Below are 26,986 nucleotides of genomic sequence, written 5' to 3' on the forward strand. Positions count from 1 at the left end.
AATCATGAGTGATGAGGCCCACTTCCATCTTAGCGGGTACGTAAATAAGCAAAATTTACGTTTCTAGGGCACTAAAAATCCGCGTGTAACCCACGAAGAGCCATTACACCCGCTCAAAGTCACTGTATGGTGTGCTGTATTTGATGGAGGAGTCATCGGACCTTTTTTCTTCGAAGACGTCGCGGGCCAACCGGTTACTGTGAGTGGTGAGCGCTACATACAGAGGATTGGGATTGAAACACATGTGGTTCCAACAAGACGGTGCAACGGCACGCACTGCTCGTGCCACAACCGATATACTTAAGGATGCATTTCCCGGGCGCCTAATCTCCCGTCTTGCCGATTTGCACTGGCCAGAGAGATCACCTAATTTGACCGCTCCAGACTTCTTTTTGTGGGGCTTTGTGAAGTCGCGGGCTTATCTCAACAAGCCTCAGACTCTTGCAGCTCTTAAAGACAAAATCTGTCAAGAATGTGAGGACCTATCGCCGGAAGTTCTGGTCAAAGTGATGGAAAATGCCATAAAAGAGCTCAAATGACAATCAACTGTGACGGCGGCCATTTACATGATACCATATTCTCGACTTGATGTGAAATAAAGAAAAAACGTTAACTTCGGTTGCACTGAAGCTAAATACCCTTCACATGAGCATTTCTGTTAGTAACTATGTGTTCAGTTTGGATGGAAGCTGAACAATTTTTTTGGAGATTATATTGTTGCCTTAGAAAATAATCTGTACTAAATTTCGTGAATATATCTTGTCAAATCTGAAAGTTTTCCATACAAGAACATGATTCCGATCGTTCAGTTTATATGGCAGCTATATGTTATAGTGGTTCGATATCGACAGTTCTGACAAATGAGCAGCTTCTTGAAGAGAAAATGACCTTTGCAAAGTTTCAAAACGATGTCTTAAAAATTGAGGGAGAAGTTTGTATATATACAGACAGACGGAGAGACGGACAGACAGACGGGCATGGCTAAATCGATTCAGCTCGACAAACTGATAATTTATATATATACTTTATAAGGTCTCCGACCCTTCCTTCTGGGTGTTACAAACTTCGTGACAAACTTAATATACCCTGTTCTTCTTCTTAATTGGCGATGACACCGCTTACGCGATTATAGCCGAGTTAACAGCAGCGCGCCTGTCGTTTCTTCTTTTCGCTACTTGTCGCCAATTGGATATTCCAAGCGTAGCCAGGTCCTTCTCCACCTGGTTCTTCCAACGGAGTGGAGGTCTTCCTCTTCCTTTGCTTCCCCCGGCGGGTACTGCGTCGAATACTTTCAGAGCTGGAGTGTTTTCGTCCATCCGGACAACATGACCTAGCCAGCGTAGCCGCTGTCTTTTAATTCGCTGAACTATGTCGATGTCGTCGTATATCTCGTACAGCTCATCGTTCCATCGAATGCGATAAGTATTCGCCGTGGCCAATGCGCAAAGGACCATAAACCTTTCGCCGAACTTATCTCTCGAAAACTCGCAACGTTGACTCATCAGTTGTTGTCATCGTCCAAGCCTCTGCACCATATAGCATGACGGGAATTATGAGTAACTTATAGAGTTAGTTTTTTGTTCTTCGAGAGAGGACTTTGCTTATCAATTGCCTACTCAGTCCGAAGTAGCACATGTTGGCAAGAGTTACCCTGCGTTGGATTTCCAGGCTGACATTGTTGGTGGTGTTTGTGCTGGTTCCCAAATATACGAAACTATCTACAACTTCAAAGTTATGACTGTCAACAATGACGTGAGAGCCAAGTCGCGAGTGCGACGACTGTTTGTTTGATGACAGGAGATATTTTGTCTCATCTTGCCCTCGTTCACTACCAGACCCATTTGCTTTGCTTCCTTGTCTAGTCTGGAGAAAGCAGAACTAACGGCGCGGGTGTTGAGGCCGATGATATTAATATCATCGGCATACGCTAGCAGCTGTACACTCTTATAAAAGATTGTACCTGCTCGACTAAGTTCTGCAGCTCAAATTATTTTCTCCAGCAGCAGGTTGAAGAAGTCGCACGAAAGGGAGTCGCCTTGTCTGAAACCTCTTTTGGTATCGAAAGGTTCGAAGAGATCCTGACGGAGCTTTTCGTGTTGCTCAACGTCAGTTTACACAGCCGTATTAGTTTTGCGGGGATACCAAGTCCTGTTCAGGGCATAAAAATTGAAAAGACCAACTTTCATGAATATACATAGCTCGCCAAACAAAGAAACTTTCAAAACACGGACATGTATTTGATTGTTCAGTTTGTAGATATAACAGCTACTGCAAAAACTGAAAGTTATAATTGATATTGGCGCCTGATAAAAGGTATGAACCGATTCAGTCTACCTTTCATACTTTTAGTAAACCAGTATTAACAATAATTTACTATAATTTACTCATAATTCCCGTCCTGCTATATGGTGCAGAGGCGTGGACGATGACAACAGCTGATGAGTCGACGTTGCGAGTTTTCGGGAGAAAGGTTGTGCGAAAGATTTATCATTTATGGTCCTTTCCGCGTTGGCCACGGCGAATATCGCATTCAATGGAAAGATGAGCTGTATGAGATATACGACGACAATGACACAGTACAGCGAATGAAAATGCAGCGTCTACGCTGGCTAGGTCTTGTCGTCCCAATGGGCGGAAACACTTCGACTCTGATATAGGAGAAAGTAGGTGCACCGTCCGAGTCCTTTCTAGGTGAAGATTTGTTTCGGTATCTTTTGGTAAAGTTTGAATTTATAGCGAACAAATGTCAATTTTCACTCCAATGTGTACGAAGTTTTTAAGCTGACCCGCAGGTAAGCTAAATATGTTTTTTGACATCGAAGTCTAATCTAAGACCCGGTAACTTTCTAGTGAGATAAAGTTTTAATTTTCAACCTCAAAATGTTACCATGTTATGACACGTTTAATATGAAAACAAAAACCATTATATTGAAGTGAAAGTGTTAAAATCTACATTCCATTGTAAATTTTTTTGATCGGAGCAATATAGTATAAAACTTTCATTCAAATTGATCATGTATTAAGTGTCCTGAATTCGATTTGACCATTTCCCAGCTACATTTTATGTAAGGAATGCACCTGCGAAGGGTGGATGCGGATGGAGTTGATGTTTTATGGTTTTTTAATTAAAATGAACAACACAATAAAATACATTGCGTGTGGAAATTTTACGAGATTTTTAATAATCATATTTCGGTGAAAATGTAAATTAAAATTATTAAAATTAATTAAAAAAATATGCAAATGATTCCTGTTTAGATTGTTACGTAATACCACTGGTGAAATTAAATAAATTATAGATTTCAGACAGGAATATTTAGTGGTAAACTTTTACATTTTATCACTATTTGAATGCAGATTCACTGCAAGTCATCCATATCTCGTATTCTTCCTCTTCGGTAGGTGGATTACAAAACTCATATGTATATTTCCCAGTGATTAGTTTCATATCCTAGAGGCAAACGTTGTGCGCATGCAATTGGATATTTGGATATTTTGCCAAATTAATCCCGAAGAAGTTAAATCGTCAAGCATATCCCAGAAACTTCGCAAACTAAAGAAATACCAAAAACCTCTGAATAAGCCACTTTTGTAAATGTTATTGTCAACTTTTCGATATATATGTAAGATAACACACCTACATACGCATGTCCACAACTAGGTATGTGTGTTTGTGTTACTGTTGCGTGTTGCAACTAAGCAATGTAAAAATGTTTTGTATAAATTGTATTGGCAAATCCAATGCAAATCTGTTGCCATTTAGTTTAGTGGTTTTAGTTGTTGGCTTAAATGTAAATTGTTTTTATTGGACTTTTGCTAGTTATTCGTGAATTGTTGCTGCTTTCTTTGTTTCGTAAAGCAAATGGAGACACTTTTACTTATATCCACCACATCCACTCTTAGAAAATGGTAAGTGTATTAGCAAAGTGTGCAGTAGAGCACTCCCCCAAGGCGACTTCGGAAATAGTTGTAAAGATTCTTGTTCTACATATTTCGTTGCCATATGTAGGATACCAGTGTGTATATCCCAATGCTCGATTGGGCTTAACAATGCAAAGTTTTGCATTTTCTAATATTTTTTCGCTCCTTTCGCCTGCAGAGAACTTCATATAACCGGGATTACTGTTAATTTCTACAAGTTGATCTCAGTTAACAAATATATGAATGTTTGAGATATTTTGTTAAACTGTTTGAAACCAATCGCTACTATTTACCATTGATACCATCCTGAAAGTAAGGTATTTTCAATTTCACCAAGGACTTGACTGATCTAATTGACATTGATATTCTTACAATGTTGCTTGAATATCGAGAACAGAGCAAACTGCTGACCGCCTGACCCTTCGAAACCACAACCAACTTTTTACCAGCCGTAAGAAAAATAACGAAGTAAAATTGAACATGAGAGGGTGCATCATTACAGCATATAACTCTCACCTAAAACATCGCTTACAGCTTTTCGTCGACATTTTTCCAACCCCTTCAACAGAAAACAAGGATCTTTATATCTGTGGTTGATAACATTTATAATATACGGATTTATAGTATAAGATATCTTTAGTATTAATATATGACGACCTATGTATAACATATATAATTAAGATTTGGAAAGAACCCTTTCCTGATAGTAATATGACTGTGTGTGAATTTAATGTGTTGGATTGAGTCAATAATTCCCTTATCTAATATAAAGATTTTCGAACTTTCGGGGGGACTTTATAACGTATATATTTTTCAATCTGTGCATATGCATGCTTAGAATGCATAAAACCTAGTGAAAAATGTACCTGTATCCCATAAACACTTTAGACCTTGCAAGTTTTAAGAGTATGAAAGGTTGGTTATACTCGAACTCAGCTCCTCCTTACTTGTTTCGATCTACATTTGATATACACACATAACTCGTTATCAAAATTATATTTATAATTTACAAACAACCGTTAGGTACAGAAAAATGATGTTAAAACAAAGTTAAAATAAAATAGCAGAAAGAATATTCGCATTAGAGACAAAGCAAATGTAGATTGCTAGAAAGAATTGCGTGCACAATCCAACCTAAACTAACTGGAAGGCAACTCAACGGCTAAGTAAATGAGAGCATTTAATGTAAATTGAAATAAGTTATTTTGAATGCGTTTCTCTGGTGCAATATATATATGTGTTCATTTCTCTCCGCTATCTTGAAAATTATATACTTAAAGACTCAGGTCTGAGCTTCACACGTTAGACTCTCCAATATAGAATGAGATTTCCATATCGGTATGTAACTATGTTCTGAAAATGAAGTAACACAATAAGTGTAATGGAAAGTCCCACCTTCAAAATTCACGAAGAGATATTCGAAAATCGTCGCTATAATAAGAAAAACTGGCCCCTTCCGGTTGCCATTTATTTTCATTGATGGGACACACATTCACTTCGATTCTTATGCAGAAGTCTAAAATTGGATGTCTGATTGGTTTGCTTCAAAAGACGAACATTTCTTTGCCATGGTATCTAAAAATTGCCGGAAAGGTGGTTAAAATGTGTAAAAATCAATGGTCAATACTTTGATTAATTTGTTTTTATACTCTCGCAACAAAGTTGCTAAAGAGAGTATTATAGTTTTGTTCACATAACGGTTGTTTGTAAGTCCTTAAGCTAAAAGAGTCAGATATAGGGTTATATATACCAAAGTGACGAGTAGAGTAGAGTAGAGGAAGAGCTAAGTTCGGGTGTCACCGAACATTTTATACTCTCGCATGATAGTGGAGTTATCTGCACTAAATTTATTATGAATTTTGTTGCTGCCAATAAATGACTGTATGCCTTTTATATAGGGAAATTGCGTCATTTTTATTCGCACAAGCATAAACATTTCTGTGCATCACTTATTTACAAAGCATCTCAGTTTTGCTTTCCCGATGAATTCTTGTGAGTGCATTGTAAATAAGCCCTCCGAACACTATTGGGAATATTATTTTCGACTAGATATTGCATCTGTAAAACATATTCGGATTATTGCTGTTTAGTATAAGATCGAGAATACTCTGCATTTCCTATATGTATATAGACAGAATAGATATTTTTTTATTATATAAAACTTAACATGGCACTAGTGTTCGGACTTGGCGACAAAGTTCTCTTGCAGTTAGACGCACCAAAACTACCAAAAGTAGCTAAATTAATAAAAAATTATTAAATTTCCAGCAAATATTGAATTTAAAAGTCCCACCCTCACGATTCAAGAGTAAGTAATTAAACCTCTTAATAATCGTAGAATATAAATTCCACGTGATTTATATGCCGACTGAATCGGAGCAATAGCGCATTAACTTAACTGTACTGCGCAGTTTACAGCAGAGGTTGCAACTAATTGCGTACCGAAATTTCATACACACACATACATATATTGCGTTTGTGTGCGCAACGTAAGAACAAAGCCGAAGGCGTGGGGAGACAACGAATTTTTGGGCAAATTCAAATTTAACGCAAACGCAGCAATTACTTTGTGCAAGTGTTGAAACGCCGAAATGGGAGCGCCCGCATTCATTTTGCGGTTACTCGCACTGTAAAACACACACAAAAATCGCACAGAAGCTATGCATATGCAAAAGCACCAGGAAAGCAACATTTGCAAAATTCCGCCGACGCAATGCATTGCCAACAATAAACAACAAAAAATCACTAATGCGCGCCAAGCGCCACATCCGCGCCGTATTTACTTATGGCTGCTGCGCATATGCTATCAATATACCGAGAGCGGGAGGGTGTTGCATGCTGCAATGCGGGCTCGCGAGGTGTCAATGCTGCAAATGTACAGCTGCGGGAGTAAAACTTAGTGTAGCCAACCGGTTTTGCGCGCCATGCAAAGCGCATAGAAAATGGAAAATTCATACTTAATTACAAATCATACCGCAATGACAAATGAAATGGCGGTGTAAGGACAATATGTATGGCATTTACCGCGTATGCTTTGAAATTTGGATTTGCAACGGAATTTCTGTGTTGCATGCAACGAATACGTGGTACATACACACCGTGTATAAGTATTGTGTTGTTGTGTTTTACAGATTATATACTATACGTACAAAAGGCGTGCTGGGCGCAGCGCTTTGGCCGCCACTACGAATTCATAGCGCTGGCAGTTATATGCGAGTGTGCGGAACTGGTTGACCAAATCCATGCACATCAATCTCGACCCATTCGCTCATTCGTTCATCAAGCCAGACGGCCAGCGAGTGCCAGGCTGAGCCGCGTTGCATTTGCCACAGCATGGCATACTCATTATGTCATTAGCATTACCGCTGGGATTTGCACCAATGTGCCACACATTGTTCGCTGGTCATTGCATTTGCCCTCATCGGTGCTGTTGTGCGCTTTTAGGCGTTTCAACATCTGTTTACATTCATCTCCAATACTGACGTTCAAGCCCGTCATACCAGCGTCTGTACGCGGTGCTTTCGTGTTGTGCATGTGTGTGCGTGTGGTGTAAATGTCATTATCATCTGTTTACATTGCATTATTGACATCGCAGATACCTACTCACTAACACAACAGCAGCACATGCATGCTGCGCACACACATGTAGCTACTAATGTTACGCCAATACACGCAGTAGTCTCTTTGATAGCGTGACAGCTCCTTTTTAGTGCGCGCCTGTTCAACAAGCAAATACACATGTCCACACACAGCGACGGTCGGCAATTTACACAACTGCACTACCACTTTAGCGCCAAGCACATAGTTCACAAACACACACACATAAGTGAATAAATATATGCGCGTCCACACGGCATTGTGGTCGTCAAATAGCAAAAATTGCATTTGTATTTGTTGTATTCTGCTTCGACGCTGAGTGGTCACTTTGCATAATGCACTGCGCTGGCTCAAATTAAAGAAATTACTGTTATACTTGTGTACGCATGTGTTGGTTCGTTGGCACAATGTATTTATTGGCGTCATTCCATTATACACTGGGGTATAAAGAGAGTGCTTTTTATTGACAATGGAGTCAAGGCCAATTCAATTTGCAATCTGTACTAATTAGTGTATCCAGTGAAATGGGTTGCTGGCTACGCAGCCGCTATGAGTGTAAAACAAATAGTAAGAGGCTGTGTAAGAGGAATTTTGAAGTTCCAACAAAAGCACTTCGTATATGTATGTATATAAAATAATATCACCTATTCAGGTGAACATAGTTTACTCTAAGTTCTACAAAATGACTTTGCTAAATATATACTTATATATTCGACAATGTCCGGTCAGTCAAACCATTTTTAGACAAAAAAAATATATAATCTTTGTGACATCTAGTTTGCAGAATACGTTTCCTCCCTGATTGGCAGAATAATTATTGAAATACCAGAAATATCAATATAGATAAATCTCCAAAACATCAAGGAAGTTATCGAATGTAATTGTATAAATTTTCACAAATAAGGAAAGTTATTATATCTCGTATAAGGGATCTGGAGTAATTTTTTGGTGGATTTTAACCATTTTCGGCACAAAACTACAGTTTATCGTAAACAATATGTAAAATACAAAAATATATGGACATATTATGATATATGTATAAGATACACAGTCAATCGAAAATAAAAAAATATCAGAATGGGGAATAGGGGGTTCCGAGAGTTCTGGCTCTTATAACGATAATATTTTGCATCAATTCAGTGAAAGGTATTCAATTTTTCTTCCGAGTCTGTTTTTACAATATTACAGTTAAATTCAGAAATTTAAATGTAGAAGTTCACGCAAGTGAGGAAAGTTTTCTGATCGTCATTCACTTGGGAGTGACCAGAAATGATTCTTTTACATATGACTCAGCCGAAACATCCCCTTCGCAGGGTTGTGCGTTGGGTTTGGGACCCGCGACGTAAAAAAACACCCCCAATAAAAAGGAACAACAAGCCTCGGATGAGAGACCCCTATTTTGATGAGGAACAGCAAACGAAATAAGGACTACGAATTGAGGGCATGCACCTGGAATGTCCGGTCCCTTAATTGGGAAGATGCCACTGCCCACCTGTTTGATGTCCTCACGAAAATAAAGGCTGACATCACCGCCGTCTAAGAAATGCGATGGATGGGACAAGGACAGAGACGAGTGGGTCCTTGTGGCATTTACAACAGTGGCCATATGAAGGAGCGCAAATTTGGTGTGGGATTCGTGGTGGGAGAGAGACTCCGTCGCCGAGTACTATCATTCACTCCGGTGAAGGAACGTCTAGCCACAATCGCATCAAAGCGAGGTTCTTCAACATATCACTGATTTGCGCCCACGCCCCGACGGAAGAGAAGGACGATGTGACCAAAGATGCCTTCTATGAGCGCTTGGAGCGCGCCTATGAGAGCTGCCCCCGCCACGATGTCAAAATCGTGCTTGGCGACTTTAACGACAGGGTGGGCAAAGAAGGTATCTTTGGCACTACGGTGGGTAAATTCAGCCTCCACGACGAAACATTCCCAAATGGGTTGAGGCTGATTGACTTCGCCGAGACCCGAAATATGGTTATCTGTGGTACAAGATTCCAGCACAAGAAGATACATCAAGCTACCTGGCTGTCTCCGCATCGAAAAGCCACCAACCAGATCGATCATGTTGTGATAGATGGAAGACACGTCTCCAGTGTTCAAGACGTGGGTACGCTCCGAGGTCCTAACATCAACTCGGACCACTACCTTGTTGCAGTCAAGATTCGCATCCGCTTCTGTGCAGCAAAAAACGCACGCCAACAAACACAAGGAAGGTTCGACGTCGAGAAGCTGCATTCACAACAGACAGCCGAACGGTTTTCAACTCGGCTTGCACTCTTGCTCTCTGAGAGAACTCGTCAACAACTCAGTATAAGGGAACTGTGGGACGGCATTTCAAACTTCTTACGTACAGCTGCAAACGAAACCATTGATCTTCGCAAGATGCAAAAGAACAACTGGTACGACGAGGAGTGCCATGTCGCAGCGGAGAGAAAACAGGCTGCCTACCTCGCAACGTTATGACCGACCACAACACGTGCGAGATGGGATAGATACCGAGAGTTGAAGAGGGAAGCGAAACGCATTTGCAGACAGAAAAAGAAAGAGGCCGAAATGCGTGAGTACGAAGAGCTTGATAAGCTGGCCGACAAGGGTAATGCTCGAAAATTTTACGGAAAGATGCGGCGGCTTACAGAAGGTTCCAAGACCGGAGAATACTCTTGTAGAACCCGCAAAGGTGATCTAGTCACCGATGCCCAGAGCATACTTAAATTATTTAGGGAACACTTCTCCAGCCTGCTGAATGGCAGTGAACGTACAACGCCAGGAGAAGGCGAATCGGCCAATCGATGACGATGGAGCAGACGTTCCCATGCCCATCCATGAGGAAGTTCGAATAGCAATTACCCGCCTGAAGAACAGCAAAGTGGTGGGGGTCGATGGCTTGCCGGCTGAGCTATTCAAACACGGCAGCGAAGAACCGATAAGGATCCTGCATCAGCTCCTTTGTAAAATATAGTCGGACGAGAACATGCCCAACGATTGGAATTTAAGTGTGCTCTGCCCAATCCACAAAAGGAAGACCCCACAGTCTGCGCCAACTACCGTGGGATAAGCCTCCTCAACATTGCGTATAAGGTTCTATCAAGCGTGTTGTGTGAAAGATTAAAGCCCACCGTCAACAAACTGATTGGACCTTATCAGTGTGGCTTTAGACCTGACAAATCCACAACCGACCAGATATTCTCCATGCGCCAAATCTTGGAAAAGAGGTCCTCCTCCTCTTGGTCTTTCCGACAGAGTGGATGTCTTCCTCTCCCTCTGCTTTCGAAGACTTTCAGAACTGGGATGTTTCCGTCTAGCCGCTGTCTTTTAATTCGCTGGACTATGTCAATGTCGTCGTACATCTCATACAGCTCATCGTACCATCGAATGCGATATTCGCCGTGGCCAACGCGCAAAGGACCATACATCTTCCGCAGAACTTTTATCTCGAAAACTCCTAAGGCCGAATAATCAGATGTTGTCATCATGCATGCCTCTGCACCTTATAGCAGGACGGGAATAATGAGTTACTTATAGAGTTTGGTATTTGTTCGTAGAGAGGGGGATTTACTTCTCAATTGCCTACCTGTTGGTAAGAGTTATTCTGTGTTGGATGTTGTCGTTGTTGTTTATGCTGGTTCCCAAATATACGAAATTAGCTACAACTTCGATGTTATGACTGTCAACAGTGACGTGGGAGCCTAGTTGCGAGTGCGACGACTGTTTGTTTGATGATAGGAGATATTTCGTTTTTCCCTCGTTCACCACTAGACCCATTTGCTTCGCTGCCTCATCCATTCTGGACAAAGCAGAACTAACGACGCGGGTGTTGAGGCCAATGATATCAATTTCATCGGCATACACCAGGAGCTGTACACTCTTATAGAAGATTGTACCTTATGGAAGAACAGAGAAGGCTCTGTTTAGGGCCTGAATTTCGGGTAAATGTCTGTCCGTCTCACTCTGCATTCTATAACTTAAATGACAATTGAGACATCGTAAAGAAACTTGGCACACGTATTCCATGGCAAAACATTGAGTTCGTAGATGAGCGTAACCATAATTTGGTCAAATGAAAGAGCGTGTTTTCTCATAACGGTGCATCTTTGTGCATAAAATGGAAACATAGGGTGAAAACTTGAGATTATTTTATCTTTTTAAAACTCAGCTATCATCTTTTTCTCTTAATAAAAAGCGGTAGTATCAAAAATAGTTTACAGCGGTTGAATACTCCCAAATCTTCCATTCATCAAATAAAAGATTTTCAAACTTCAATAAATTTATATATATGTATGTAGATCTCACCCTCGATATGGCTATAATTTTATTAAATAACAAGTAAGGAAGGGATAAGTTCTGGTAACGTATTTGGTTCAAAGAGGTCGAATGGATATCGAGATATGTGTTTTTATCTGAAAGTGGGCGGTGCCACGCCCATCGTCCAATCTTGACACTGGCTCCGTCATACCACTTGGGGGTAAAATTAAGTCTCCGGTGCAATTAATTATTGATTTATCGCCCTTCTAGTAGTTTTTAAATGTACCGTTATATCTATAATCCGATTTCATACATTTTCAAACTGTCAATAGGAGTTCTTATAATATTTGTGCTAGGCGAATTTGGTTGTTGTAGCTTTACTGGTTTAGGAGGTATGTATGTACATTAAGCTATTTAGAGAGCGGTGCCGCGCCCAAGTTTTCAAAATTTTTTACACTCAGGTGCCCCTTGCTACTGCAATCCCTTGTGCCAAATAAAGGTTTTATATCCTAATTTACCGCTTGGTTATGATACTTAATACGCTTTCGGTTAGTGACGTTTGTGGGCTTGGCAATAATCCGATTATGGCTATCAACTAAATCGTCCTTACTGTTTTGTCAACCAATGCGCCTAACAGGTGGCATCAAGATATCTCAAATTTTACTCAAGTTACAGCTTGCACGGACGGACAGACGGACAGACGGTCAACCAAATTTCAACTTTTCTCGTCACCCTGATCCCTATATCGATTAGTTTTAGGTGATACGGACAACTGTTTGTAGCAACACGTAAGGGTATAAAATAGACCAATAGTGATGAAAACTTTGGCGAAAAAAAATAAATTTCGCCTTTTCAAACAAAATGACTTAGAGCACAATTTTATTGGAAATAAATTAAGAAGTGATTGAAATTCTTCGGATTGAAAATATTTAAATGTGATGTAAATTTCCAAGGTTTCTAGGATAATGGAACTTTTAGCTTGCATAATATCTGGGATGTTATATAAAATAATATATGTCATTACTAACTGACTTAATTTTATGAGCCCAATCCTATTTTGATCTTACCCTCAATATGGCGATACAAGTTATATTCTTTAAACTAAATAAGTTTAAATTAGGAAATTAAAATCTTGTAATGTGTTTGGGATTATATAATTTTCGACTGTTTGTGTACTTATTCAAATTGTTTTGTTTTTCTATTTGTGGTAACTTAAGTTGGCAAACGAATTTTAATAAAAGTGGCGAGTTTTTGAGACTTCGGAATCAAATATTAATATTATGTGAAGAGTTGTAGGGACTATGAGAATTACAAATGATAATTCAATATTACTAATCTATACAACCTAAGAATTTCGTTCCTAAGGATTACACAACATACTGTAGTGTTCAAAATTAAATTTCCAGGCAATAAAATTTAGTTTCCTTGAATTGGAAATTCCTATAGTATAATGAGGCTTCTATCTGTATGGTTTATGTTATGAAATCTCGAATTTAAATTTACTTTTAGGACGCCGGATTTGGCCAACTTAAATATTTCTCAACATGAATTCTGTTGTTTTGGATATATATCTCGCGCTGATTTTCGAAAATAGTTACAAACCAATGTAAAAAGTAATTGGGACCTTCTTTAAAGTCATTTTTTTTAAAGTAATTTCTAAATGTTTTAATTCAATGGTCTATAACGTATGTAACCCTTATAATTTAGCTTAAATAAAAAAATTTATCATACCATTAAAATATTTACTTGCAATTTAAAGAAAAACGCCTACGCCACAACAAATACTCAAAGTTAACATAAATGATAACTGAGTATTATAGCCTTTTAGCAATAGCTACTCTCTTCTCAGTTCCCATAAAATCTCTCATGCACCACTCGCTATCTCTCATTAGGAAACTGTCACTTCCAGGACACTTTTCTCTTATACTAGCGCTCATGAAAAATTCATAACACTGCTCTCTATTCGCTCTGTTAAGCTCGCGCTCCGCACAGACCAACTGAGCTTTCCATGCTCTACTCCCGGATTTAAGGACATGGGACGAAGGAGAGCAACAAAAATGAGTTCGGTTGCTTTCAAAGTCCATAACAAATGGTATATTAGTGCAGGCAAACGACATTTGGTGGCGCTGTAAGCGTTCCCCAAGTTTTTTTAGTCACAATCTATACTTCTAACGGTTCGCATGTTGCTTTGTCACGCTCGTCGCGAAAATAAAGGCACACAGGCCATTCTGGTGAATAGTAAATGTGTCGTCTAACTAAAGTTACAAGTGCAATATTCACGTAACACGAAAGTTGAAAGCGCTAAATTCGCACATATACTCATGTAAATAAATGTGTTAATGTGAAAATAAAGCAGTACGAAAGGCAGGCGGCGTGTAATGAGAGCAATGGCAGTGCGAGACACATCAACAAATTGCGCTAATGGCAACTAAAAAGTGCAAAATTTGCATAAAAGTGATAAAGTTGGCAATTTGTGTGTGCCAAAAGCAAAATGTCATACTAGAATTTGCCGAGAAAATTACGAAAAATGTGAATTGAAGTAGGTGCAAAAATAAAAACAAAAAAAAACGTTATACAAAAGAAAGAACGAAAAAATTTAAATGGGAAAAAATTCCAACCAAGCGCAATCGAAGAGAGAGTGTTGGTGTGTTTGCAATTGTTGGACGTATTTATATATATTTTTTCTAACGGTACCGCCACGTGCCGTAGAACGATCGAGCCATCGCTGGAAGTTGGCAGCATTTGTCTAGCTTTGTCATTGTGGTGTAGTGTTAGTGTGTGTGTGTGTTGTTTTAGCTGTTGTATATTTTTGTGTAGTTTGCGGTTGTTGTCCGCATTGTTTTGGTTGTTGGTTGGACGACTTTAATTAATAGTAGTGACAGCTTAGGTTGTCATTCGACAACTTTAAAAAATTATCAACATGGAACAAACACAACAGCAGCAGCAGTGTCAACAAACTAATGATATCAGTGTGTGTGTGTGCGACATAGCAAATATAACAGAACTGCTGCAACAACAGTTGTTAGAAAATCCATATTACAGGTGCGTTTCGGTGTAAGTGTGAGCAAACCGCACATGTACGCCACATTAATTTGGCAGAATGGCCAATTGGGACGCAACTCGCACCATATATAACCTCATTAAATAGCAGCAAAAGCGCACACCCCTCTTGAGAGTATGTGCTCCCCTTTTGTGCAATAACAATGGTTTTAAGTGCTGCATACTTTTAGGGTCATTTGAGCATACTTTAAGTTGATTTTATATGCATTATTCAAATTTTTTTGGGACTATGGCAAATGATTATGCGATATTGAACTATATTTAATTGTGCGGATTAAAGAAAGCATTTTGAGTTAGTTGACTCCAGTTGGTCGATTTTGAATATATTTAATAATTACTTATATAAAGAGTCTAGTTAAAATACAAAATTTTACCATGCTTTTTATAGGTTTGATTATTGATCATATTCCTCTGAATTATATTTTTTAATTTTGATAAATCACAATTATTTCGCTAGGAAGTACACTCCGAGAAAATCCACCAAGAAGTTACGTAGGTCTTCGTGTAAAAAACAGCATTTTTTCAAAAATTTTTTTTCTCAGATAAAAAATTAAACATTAGAATTATTTACTGTCACAAACATACACTAGTAACAAAGAAATTCTGAAATTTTTGAAAAAAAAATTTTAAACTCGGCCATTGCTACGTCGTTTCCGGGGACAACTCGTAAAAAACATGCGCCCACGTTGGCAGAATATCTCCTTAAAGGATCATTAATGAAATACGTGTTTTAGTTAAATTCTGAACTTAGTACTTGGGCGAAGGAAAAAAACTGAAAATTGGATTTTTAGCAGACATTCGAGAAACGCGCGTCTAAAGACGGCTCACTTAACCTAGCTAGCTTCCAGCGCATAAGTTCTTGAAGCTGTATCTCTGGAATTATTACTCGGATCAACTTGAAAATTTAGGACAATATTACAGAGGTGTTGTAGAATTTAATAAGGCAATAAAAAATTAAATTTTTTGAGATCCGTCCGTCATTATTTTTTATTCAGAAAATAATATCAATCACAAATCGATGCGCTAATAGCCCCCAATGTCTCATCATCCATACTAAAAGAAAGAAACAGCAAAATAGTTTGTACAAGGTGCGTTCCAAAGTAAACAGGACTTAAAAAAAATCAATTTATTTTATTCAAACCAGTCTCCTTCTTTTTGAAAACAGCTTTTTGCACGGTCCAAAAGCATGTCAAATGAGTGTTTTAGCTCGTTGGCCGGTATGGCAGCCAGTATGCCGGTGCAAGCCTTTTAAATGGCCCTAAGTCTTTCCTTTCATGGGCAAATGCATTTTTCCGAAAAGGAAAATGTCGCACTGTGCCATATCAGGTGAATACGGGGAGTGGTTAATGGTTAAATGTGGTCAAATAATCGTCCTTCGAATGCTAGATTCTGAGCAATTTTTGGTCGTCAGTCAATTTGTGCGGAACAAACCGTGCACACACCTTTCATAAGCCTAAATGTTCAGTCAAAATTCAGATTCAAAACCTCCTGTTTACTTTGGAAATCACCTTGTATTTTCAAGAAAAACGAATACCATTTTGTAATGAGGATAGCAGTTATTCTTACGACGATTGTGTATAATAAATTTGATACCCTATATACCATAATTCTCACCAAAACTAAAAAATATATATTTCAAACTCCGAACAAATTTTTGTATCCATATAAAGACAACATAGTTGTGTACACTGTGCCCTAGACAAAAATTATTTTATTACATAGTTTCTAAGCTGGTGAATACTAAAGATCTACTTACACATACACTGCATAATGCACAAATTAGAAAGGCATGCAAATAACTATTTCATAAACAAAACGGGCTGTCGAGCTTTTTTCAATTATGACGAACTACTACTACTTTCAAAGCAAACCCACATTCAACGGTAATATAAGTAAAATTTTGTACTTTTTTAAGACTTATATACACATACATAAGTAGTGTAAAATGCTGAAATTACGTAAAATAAATTTAAATGGAAAAATGGGCAATATTGTAACATTCCAAAAAATCATTGTATTTATCATACACAGAGATATTTCAGGAAAAATTCTTGTGCAATATATTAAATACAAATAAATATTTTATTGTCTTTGGTAGTTTTACCTAAAGTTGCTCTTCAAATTCTATCGAATTACAAAATTAAAGACACCGAATTTATGATCACTGTTGATCGTTGATTAGTTGATCTCATCTCCACCTCCGAAAGCAGAATAAGTATTAATATGTCATCAGAAATACTCACTTAAACAAGTAAAAAAGGGCTAAGTTCGGGTGCAACTGAACACTATGCTCTTGCAACTTGCAGGAATTAAAGTCAGGGAAATACCTTCAGGGGTATAATGTCAACTAGATGATCGGAATCCAAACAATTTTATCTATCTATACATAACTCATATTCGAAATGAGGTTTGTTAGAAAAACGAACATCATTATATGTGCTGTATGAGAGATAGGGGTAATATCCACCCGATTTTGTCCATTAACTATTATTATGCTACATACTAAACCAAACTTCCTTGGGTTTCATTAAGGTAACTTACATACAATCACGAATCATATGGAGCAAAGTCACCCGGAATTTCGAATCTTTATATTAGTTATATGGGACTAATGGAAGTACTGACCCGACTTAACTCATTTTTGATACACATTGACTGATGTTTTCGGTCAAAAGTCAACTATAGGTACTGAGGAGAATTTTCTCAGTTTTGGTCACACTCTAAAGGCGCTATCCATGCCGAGTTTTATTCCGGTATATTAATTGCTTCTTGATTTGTGTAATGAAGAGAGAAAGAATTAAATGGAATTTAAAATTGAGTTATATGGGAAAAAGCGTGGTTGTAGTCCGATTTCGAAAATTTTCGCACTGTGCCATAGGAATGTGACAGGAATACCATGAACTAAATTCAATCGAAATCGGTCGGACGTATCCCGAGATAAGTGATTTCACCAAAAAGTGTGCGATGTATCATCTCAAAAATAAAATTTAATGTCCCTGGCTTTATATCTTTATATATTTATATTACATATTTAGCTTTATATCTTAATTTGGTCCTTCGTTATGGGACTTTATAGGTTTTCGGTTAACTGCGGTTTGTGGGAGTGGCAGCGGTCCGATTACGCCCCTCTACGAACACGAGTTTCATCGAGTGGTTATTACCCTCTGTTTTGTAGTTAACTAAAACTTCAGACATTTGACAAAGCAACTGAACAGTTTACTCAAGTGGCCGACAAGTGAAGAAGCCATATAATGAGCTTCAACTGCATAAACAGCAGCAGTAAACGACTTTAAATACTCGTTTTTCATTTAATTGCACTTCAAAGTCTTACAGAAGTGTATCATACCCAAACATACGTGAGAAGTATTTGCTATTTGTGCTGATTTGCTTGATTTATCCAACACAGCCCAACAGGATATCAGTGACTGTTGAGGAGTTCCACTCAAGGACACTTAATGGGTACTTGAAATGCATTCGTGTATTTTACGCACGAACGGACACGTCATCGTGTTGACGAGAGAGTGTGACCTTTTTGAAAAGCAACATGAAAAAGGCTGAAGTGTGTACATATGACGAAAGAGTGAAGTACAAGCGTATATATATTTACTCAACCGGACCCTATGTGTTGGTAAAAATTGAAGGAATTGTATTAAAAAGATGTAGAATGTAGAAGTGCATAAATATAGGTTTTAACTGCCCAAAACTTGTTTGACTACAAAAACAATAAATTCTTACATGTCACATTTCGCACGACCAAGACTAAACTAGGACAGTGTCTTGCCACATATTTGCTCACGCGCCTCGATTCAATAACACAAATCTCATGCCAGTTGTATAAGGGTATCCTTTCCACTTTCCACTCTTTGTCGGTATCATTAAATTCGACTGCTATCAATTTCGCTTATCTGTGTTAATGTCAATTTAATTGCTTGCAATGGTAGGCAATATTTAATTTTATCGATCATTGTTTATGTTTATAACGTGTGACCTCAAACTGATACTTCAGCACCAATCGAGGCGGCATTAGCTCACGTTCGTAAATATGTGATAATACTAGACAAGTTCTAAGTGCTGTGACATGTAGACATGACTGCGAACAATATCGTAAAAGTAATCACCTGAACGGACATAAAAGTGAAAGCGGTAATCTTTTGACAAGGAAGTAAAAATTATGGTTACGATTACAGTTGATTGGGTCGATTGTTGAACATATGCAAGGCAGATACTTGGCTACTTGCCTAAAATTTGCGGTAGTTCACAGATGATGAAAGTAGTTACGCAACACTGTAAAAGTGAGTTAGAAAAAGTTTCTATTCTAAAATGTCATGATGATGAAAATTTTCGGAAAATATACAACAGAACATGCCATAAATCAGGGTTTCTTGGAGGATCTGTATTCAACGTTAGACTTTTGTAAGACTTTCATTAAGGTGTTAGTTAGAAAAGCAATAACACCACTTATTACATGTTCTAATTTTTGCCACGCTTCCTCAAGATTTTTCTTTCGTTATATATATTGTGACAAAAAAATGGGTATACTTGCCAAATATGAGCGCGATCTGTCCACCAGTTTGATTACAGCAGCTAATCGTTGAAGACAAGCCTCATTCTGGAGGACCTGCGACCACATCAACTGATGAAAATATAAAAAATTGGAGGATGTAGTGCTTAAAAATCGTCAGGCAAAAAGTTAGAGAAATGACAAGCGGGCACGACATCTGTTCGCATGATTTTGGTCGACTCGTCCCGATAAATCTCAATTTTTTTCAAAAAGAGTACCGTAAACATATTTCTTTTGACTTGCTTGATCGTGCGGATTCCGATCTCACATTCATGGAGAGCATTATAATTGCATATGAGAGATGGGTTTAAAAGTTTGATATACAAACAAGTAAAGAATCATCGGAATGAACGCGTTTTAAGTCGCTCGAAGTGATAAAACAAATTCACTGAAGGAGCTAGAGGCCATCCCAAAAAGCTCTTATGAAAAGTTTTTCGAGGACTGGAAAAATCGTTGAGATAAATGTATTACATCTGGTAAGCGCTACTTTGAAGGCGAAAAAATAAATATTGATGAATAATTAAATATTTTGTGTTTTATTTAAAAATATCGAGTACTTTTTTGTCACAATGTGTATTTGTTATACTCTTGCAGCGGAGTGTAATAATTGTCTTCACCTAACGGTTGTTTGTATCACCTAAACCGTATCGAGTTAGATAAAAAATTACACTTGTGAACACACAAACCTTACCGCTATACTTTCTTAAATTTTTTCTCGGACTTTTTCGTTCTTCTTCGTTCTTCTTCGATTTTCTTACATATTTTTTATGTTTTTTAAGCAAACTAAATTATATTAACTAATTATAATTATAGTTTCTAATTTATTACGTTTAATGAGTAAAACAAAAATTTGCTTTTCTGTGCTTATACAAAACCGGCCGATTTTATTGTTTTTTGAAATGATACACCTACTAAGCTTCGTGTTTCAAATAAAAAAATTTTAATAGAATATTAATTTTAAATATATTGTAAATGAAATTAAATTCAAAAAATTAAAAACATTATTTTTTCATCGCATGTCAGTCTCTTACATTTCGAGCTCATTTTGTAAAGCTCACTAACTTTCAAATGATTTTGTCTATAGTTGAATGTGTTTTGTTTTTAATTTTTAGTATTTTTAATTAATTAATTTTCATTAACTTATTTCTATATAAAAAAGTTCAATACTGCAAAAAGTTCCGCTATAAAATGTGTTCGAATATGCACAATACTTGAAAATTTTGGTAAGGTTTGCGTGGTCACGTGTGTATATATTTACTAATGATAAGAATGACGAGGCGAGCTCAAGTCCGGTTGAGTGTCTGTCTATAAAAATTCAGATATTGTAATGAAACATGATGGCACACGCCTTGGTATAAAATAGAACTATAGTTCGTACATACCAGATATATGTATGTATACAGAGATATAATATAAACTCCTCCCAACGTTGTATGGATGGGCTTTATACAGGCCACTGTCAAATTTGGTCAAATGGCACCGCCATTTTCTAGATGAAGTCACGTATCTCGTGATCCACTCCACCGATTTTTACCAAAATCGGTTCATAACTATCCTCTGACATACCTTTGTTTAGAGTAATAGTTAGAAAAAATGGGAGCTTACTTCCTATGTATCAAAATTTTAAATTTTATTTAATTTATTCAATTTCCAGTCGACAAATCAAGAAGCAATCAACATAATAATTTCCAGCTTGCACGAATATGTAGTATGATCAAAAATCGAACGAAAACTGTTCGAGCATCTATGTTCCGAATATGCGGACCCCAGTGCCTACAGGTATAGTCGACTTTTTATTGAAAATATCGCCAATATGTGAGCTATTTTAATAAAATTAAGAGAGTGCGGTTTTCCAATGACGGTGCAGCTTTGTGCTTAGAATGAATAAAATCAGGAGAAAATTTGCCTTAGTCCCTTTTAACTAACAAACCTTATGTACTTAAAGGTATTTCCTTGGACTTAATCCTGGTAAGTTGCAAGAGTATTATATCTGTGTTATACCGTAAATTAGGCCTTCCTTACGTGTTTCATATTGGGTAGTCGAAAAAGCCTTTTCGTATTGTGTCAATAAAAGTCGTAAATATCCAGTGCTCCCACTCACAAATCACATTGTGTCATACCATATAGTGTTGGATAGGTGAGGTTTTAAGCTTCATTCAACCAAAAAAAATTTAACTCGGGCAAGAGGAAAAATAGTTAAAGCTGTTTAAAAATGAGTGAAAATAATAAATAAATTAACCATATTTTTTGAATAAGAAGAAGAAAAAGATTCAACCTTTGGCCTTTGGAGAAGGATTGACCTAAAAACTCTTTCTGTTTGGATAGACAACACTCAAGAGTTAGTCAACAATGTCTATCCTGACATTAAGTTATAAGACAATATATAACTAACGAACAAGTAGATAAGAAATACATATATTGATTCTTTCAAAAATTGAGTGTCAAACCTTCAGCGTTGCAAGCTTAGATTTCAGCGTTGACTGTTTTTCACATGGCCAACTATATGTCGCTCTTTCAAGAATAACATCTAGAGTAAAAATGTTTGTATTGCCTAATGACAAGAAAGCTGTTAACGTTGTATGTAAAGATATTATGTAATAATTGTTGTAAAAATAAAATAAATAAGTAAAAATGTAGTGTATGAATTTAGATATTCCAAAGATAGTAAGAAATTTTCATGGTGTAAGAAAAGAGGAATTGTTTTACTCCAAATTTACAGCCTGCGGGCCACAGGCAGTAATGAGGCGAAAGCTCTGCGCAAAGTGGGTGCCTCCCAAGTTTATAATCTAAACGAATATACAATGAATTGCTGATTGTCCTTGGTGCTCATTTCGCCTCTTTCCAACTTAGCAAATCTCTTTTCAGCGGTTGATTTCCCTGGTGCTGAGCCCAATTTCAACAGTATTTTCCCCCAAACAACAATGCTTTATTAACACACGAAATGTTTATGATCCATTTTTTTGTAAACTAACACAAGTTGCTTCACAAAAATCTATATTTCATTAACTAATAGTTATAATCCAACTAATAGAACTCATATAGATGATAGAGGTAGAGTAGTAGTATTATTCATGTGTCAGCCACAGTAAAGCGTGGACGGGTCCTCTAGTTAATAATAAAAGATTACTTCCAGAGGGGCTATAGCATATAATCATAGAAATTCAAGTAGTAGCATTTTGACGCTGTGTTCCACATTAATACATATTGTTTTTTATACTTTGCTATTACCCGAAAATATACATATGGGCCATTCCATCAATTGGCGACATGGTTTTGTACCCGTATTTCTCCGATTTTAAAGAAACTTTAGAATATTATAATATAGACCAAAATAAAAATATCTGTAAACTTTTTAGTGGTCAAAGTTGCTCCATTGTTTTTTTGGCGCGCAATTCAAATTGAGATCAAACAAAAAAAATGACAATTTCTTTTATTTTTTAACGACCTCAAAATTGAGTGAAAAAAATTTTGCAGTTATCCAATTTTATGTAAAAAAATCTCAGCTTTCTGATAAAAATATTTTCAAAATCCAAAAAAATTTTAAAAATCCAAAAAAAAGCATTTTTTTCCAAAAATCCCGTTTTTTGTGCTTTTCCCCCAATTTTTTTTCAAAATCGACTTTTTCAATTGATTCCTTGTTCAATTTTACATAAGAATCAGTGTTCAAAAATATGGGACTCTGATCCCATGAACAGCAAAAAAAATGCAAAGTTGTCGCTATACGGCGCAGTCTGTTCGCTTAGAAGGTTGTGTGAAGGAGGTAAACATGTAAATTGTATTCTTAGACTTGAATTAATGAAGAAATCAGTGTCTTCATTCATAAAAATATGCGCCGTATAGCGACAACTTTGCATTTTTTTTGCTGTTCATGGGATCAGAGTCCCATACTTTTGAACACTGATTCTTATGTAAAATTTAACGAGGAATCGAATGGGAAAGTCAATTTTGAAAAGAAGTTGGTGTAAAAGTACAAAAAATGGGATTTTTGGAAAAAGTCGTTTTTTTTTTGGATTTTGAGCGACAACTTTGAATTTTTTTTGCTGTTCATGGGATCAGAGTCCCATATTTTTGAACACTGATTCTTATGTAAAATTGAACGAGGAATCGAATGAAAAAGTCAATTTTGAAAAAAAAAATTGGGGGAAAAGCACAAAAAACGGGATTTTTGGAAAAAAAATGTTTTTTTGGACTTTGAAAATTTTTTTGGATTTTGAAAATATTTTTATCAGAAAGCTGAGATTTTTTTACATAAAATTGGATAACTGCAAAATTTTTTTCACTCAATTTTGAGGTCGTTAAAAAATAAAAGAAATTGTCATTTTTTTGTTTAATCTCAATTTGAATTGCGCGCCAAAAAACAATGAAGCAACTTTGACCACTAAAAAGTTAATAGATATTCTTATTTTGGTCTATATTATGATATTCTAAAGTTTCGTCAAAATCGGAGAACCACGGGTACAAAACCATGTCGCCAATTGATGGAATGGCCCATATATAACTAAGGGTTTATATATACATATATACCTTAATAACATATGTGTACGAATAAAATATACAATTATGCAACAACAATTTTCCAAACGTCACAAAGCCATGACAAAAAGGACAATACTGTTGAGCTAAAATGGTGATAAAAAATTAAACCACTCATAAACGCAAGCAGTCAGTATCTACTCGTATTGAGTAGCAATAACGGCGATAGTCCGAACGTTTACGACATTAATGAAATGTACATATTTACTTATATATAACTATATATATGTATATGTACACGCACACATACACAAATACAGGCATCGATACTAAATGTGTATTAACAATTTATGTTCAATTAAGTGAAATTTATGATTTTTGACGAGTCGGACAGCGCGTGCCGACTGGCACGAGTAAATGGCCACTTGACTGCCTAAATTGGTCAGGTCAGTAGCTTCAAAGGCTGTACGGTTCGTTGGCCGTGCAGCAATGGAATAAAAATTTATGTGTCGTGGCAATCACCATTTAACTGAGCGGTTGACCGCCAACAACTGTGTTAGAGGGCTGTATTCACGATAGCGTGGGTAAGTGGGTGTGTGTGCGGGTGTTGAAAGGATAGCATTTTGCGTGGAGACGCTAGTAGGACTGAGCTATTACTAATAGGAGTTGCCGACAATTCAGCGCCGTCCGTCATCCGCCAACCGATGTTCTAATGACGATTAATTGCGAGGGTTGAACCGACGAAATGCAGCAAAAGAGAATGCGGCGTTGAGCGTCCATGTAGAAGCAGCGGCATGCGAGAGCAGATTTGTTGAAAGTACGGTTGTTGCATTCGAAGACTACAAGCAAGGAACAAGCTGCAAAGCATGTGACCGCAAAGATGAATAAGGTTGTGAAATGAAAGCGAGCGAGCAAAATGCTCGAGTGCTGCCTGCAATGTCGCTGTGCAATGCAAGCAGTGTAAGCTGGCGCTGGCGCTGGCGAATTTATACGGCGAACATTGCTGATGCCGCTAAATTGGGATTCACATTCATGAATTTATGCACCATAATTTACATAGCTAATGCTGATTTTGTTGTTGTTGCCATTCGTACATATTGATTTTATGGCGCGAGTTAGCAGCTGGCTAGCAGAACGCCTTGTAAGGCGTGTGGCATAATTAATCTCAGCTCGTCGTAAAAGGCTGCAGAATTTATGGATGCAACCTGCAAGAACTACTACCATATATACGGGGGTTGTTTAATAATTATAATACTGTCAACTTTCAAGTTGATATATGATTCCAAAGCTCCTTTAAGTCGTCTGAAAAATACATTTTCTAGAGGTCTTCGACTGAAATTTCTACCTGGCGAGTGATTTTTAAGCTACAAAAGAAAGAGAAGCTTTACAGGGCAAATTCAGGTGATTGTCGATAGGATAGCAGTTCGTAATCTAGTTTTGTCAATCCGGCACATTATTATGGTGGGAAAAGATTTTATCCATCGCCAAATTGTGGCGTTTTCGTTTGCCGTCAAATTAGCCTAATAATCCGGACTAGGTAAGCCTTTTCTCAGGCTGATGTGCATCATACATTTTGAATTCCCTGAAAAGTTGGAAATCTCTTCTAAGGTTAGGGTAGGGATAGTCATCACTTTCGTCGGAGACTTGCGAACATTTCAACTGCTCCGTTGTCTCTAGTGTGTATCATTGGATTCAAGTTTTGTTGACTCTCATGAAACAACTCCTTCTTGTTGAGCGTAAATATGATAAAACGCTCTGAAAAATGAAAAGAAGTAAGTCTCAGATTGATATTATTCTCTACCGCAGTCCAGCTTCATTTATTTTCTACAGAAATTAACTACGAAACATTAAATATCTCCTCCGCTAGTCATGATATCAAATGGTGAACCCAAGTTATTATCAAAATGCCCTCGTATACATTTCATATAGCTAACGCTCGCTAAGATACTGAGCTATTCACTGTGACAAGACGTTTCGCCATTAAGTGTTAGCACAAGCGGATAGGCTAATATATCGTATAACTGTTTATACTTGTACAAATATGTGTAAACAAAATATATATATTTATTTAACCTCTTGGCATTAGTCATAAAAGCTAGATGCTAAAAACTTATTGCCACACAAATACAAACAAATCCACGCATACAAATAAGTAGTGATTAATTAATTATATGTTTTCTATTATACGAATGTTCATGCTCTTGCTCTTCAGCGCGCGCATATTTGTGCTTGGGTTCATGCTTAAGCGATTTGTCGCCTGGCCTTTTGCTTTTCACGCTGCCAGCCTTTCCCTCGCTGCTGTGCTGCTCGAATACCACAACTTATTATATGCGATAATTAAATACTTTTTTATTACTAAGTGATTATTAATAACAAATGTGCACAACAACTTAATACGAGCACTTAAGTACACATAAGCGGAAGGACCTACATACAATTATGTTTATTATACAGTTAAGTGTGTACTTACCAAAGGACATCATCGAGTGAAATTAATTGTTGCTCCTCAACAAGCAAATGTAGCAGGACTAATTTATTCACAAATTTGTTATTGTGCCACAACACAAGCACACGCATACAATCACTGACACAAATACATTCATACATGTATAAGTGCATGTAGCATGAACATGTACGTAAGTGCGTCAAAAGTAGTGTTATGTATTAATTATACGCACATGTGCTAGTGGAAAAGGTGTGTCAGTGTACGTGTGGGTCTGTAAGGCAGCAAAGTGAGCAGAAACATGAGTTGTGAACAGCATCATCAGCAGCAACGGCATATGCATCATCAACAACAACATCCACAGCAGCATCATCCTCATGAACATTATCAGAGTCGACCGTATCAGTGCAGGCAACAACAGTTACAAAAGCCAAAATGCGCACATCAACAGTATAGTCAATATCAAGAACATCATCAGCAACACCTCAGTTGTTACACACAACAGCCGCATCACCAATATCAGCTATGGTTTATTATCTCTGCGATATTGTTCTTAATCGGTGAGTAAATTGTTATTATTCGTTTAAAAGAAGTATGATTAATAATTGCAATAAAATTAATATGAGGCACAAATCAGTGAGAAATATTACGAACAACAAGTTGAAGAAGGAAGTGTGGTGATCAAG

General features: G+C 37.3%; 1 protein-coding gene across 1 annotated transcript in view; it reads left to right on the forward strand.

Moving 5' to 3' along the window:
- Positions 1-13,937: 13,937 nt before the first annotated feature.
- The window catches only part of LOC120767758, a 67,873-nt gene continuing 54,824 nt past the window's right edge, over positions 13,938-26,986 (forward strand). The window contains exons 1-2 of the mRNA XM_040093988.1: positions 13,938-14,086; positions 26,218-26,860. Of these exons, the coding sequence (XP_039949922.1) occupies positions 26,602-26,860 (259 nt within the window). The 5' untranslated portion in view covers positions 13,938-14,086; positions 26,218-26,601. The remainder of the gene's footprint in view (positions 14,087-26,217; positions 26,861-26,986) is intronic.

Source organism: Bactrocera tryoni, chromosome 2 (assembly GCF_016617805.1).
Source record: "Bactrocera tryoni isolate S06 chromosome 2, CSIRO_BtryS06_freeze2, whole genome shotgun sequence".
NCBI lineage: Eukaryota > Metazoa > Arthropoda > Insecta > Diptera > Tephritidae > Bactrocera > Bactrocera tryoni.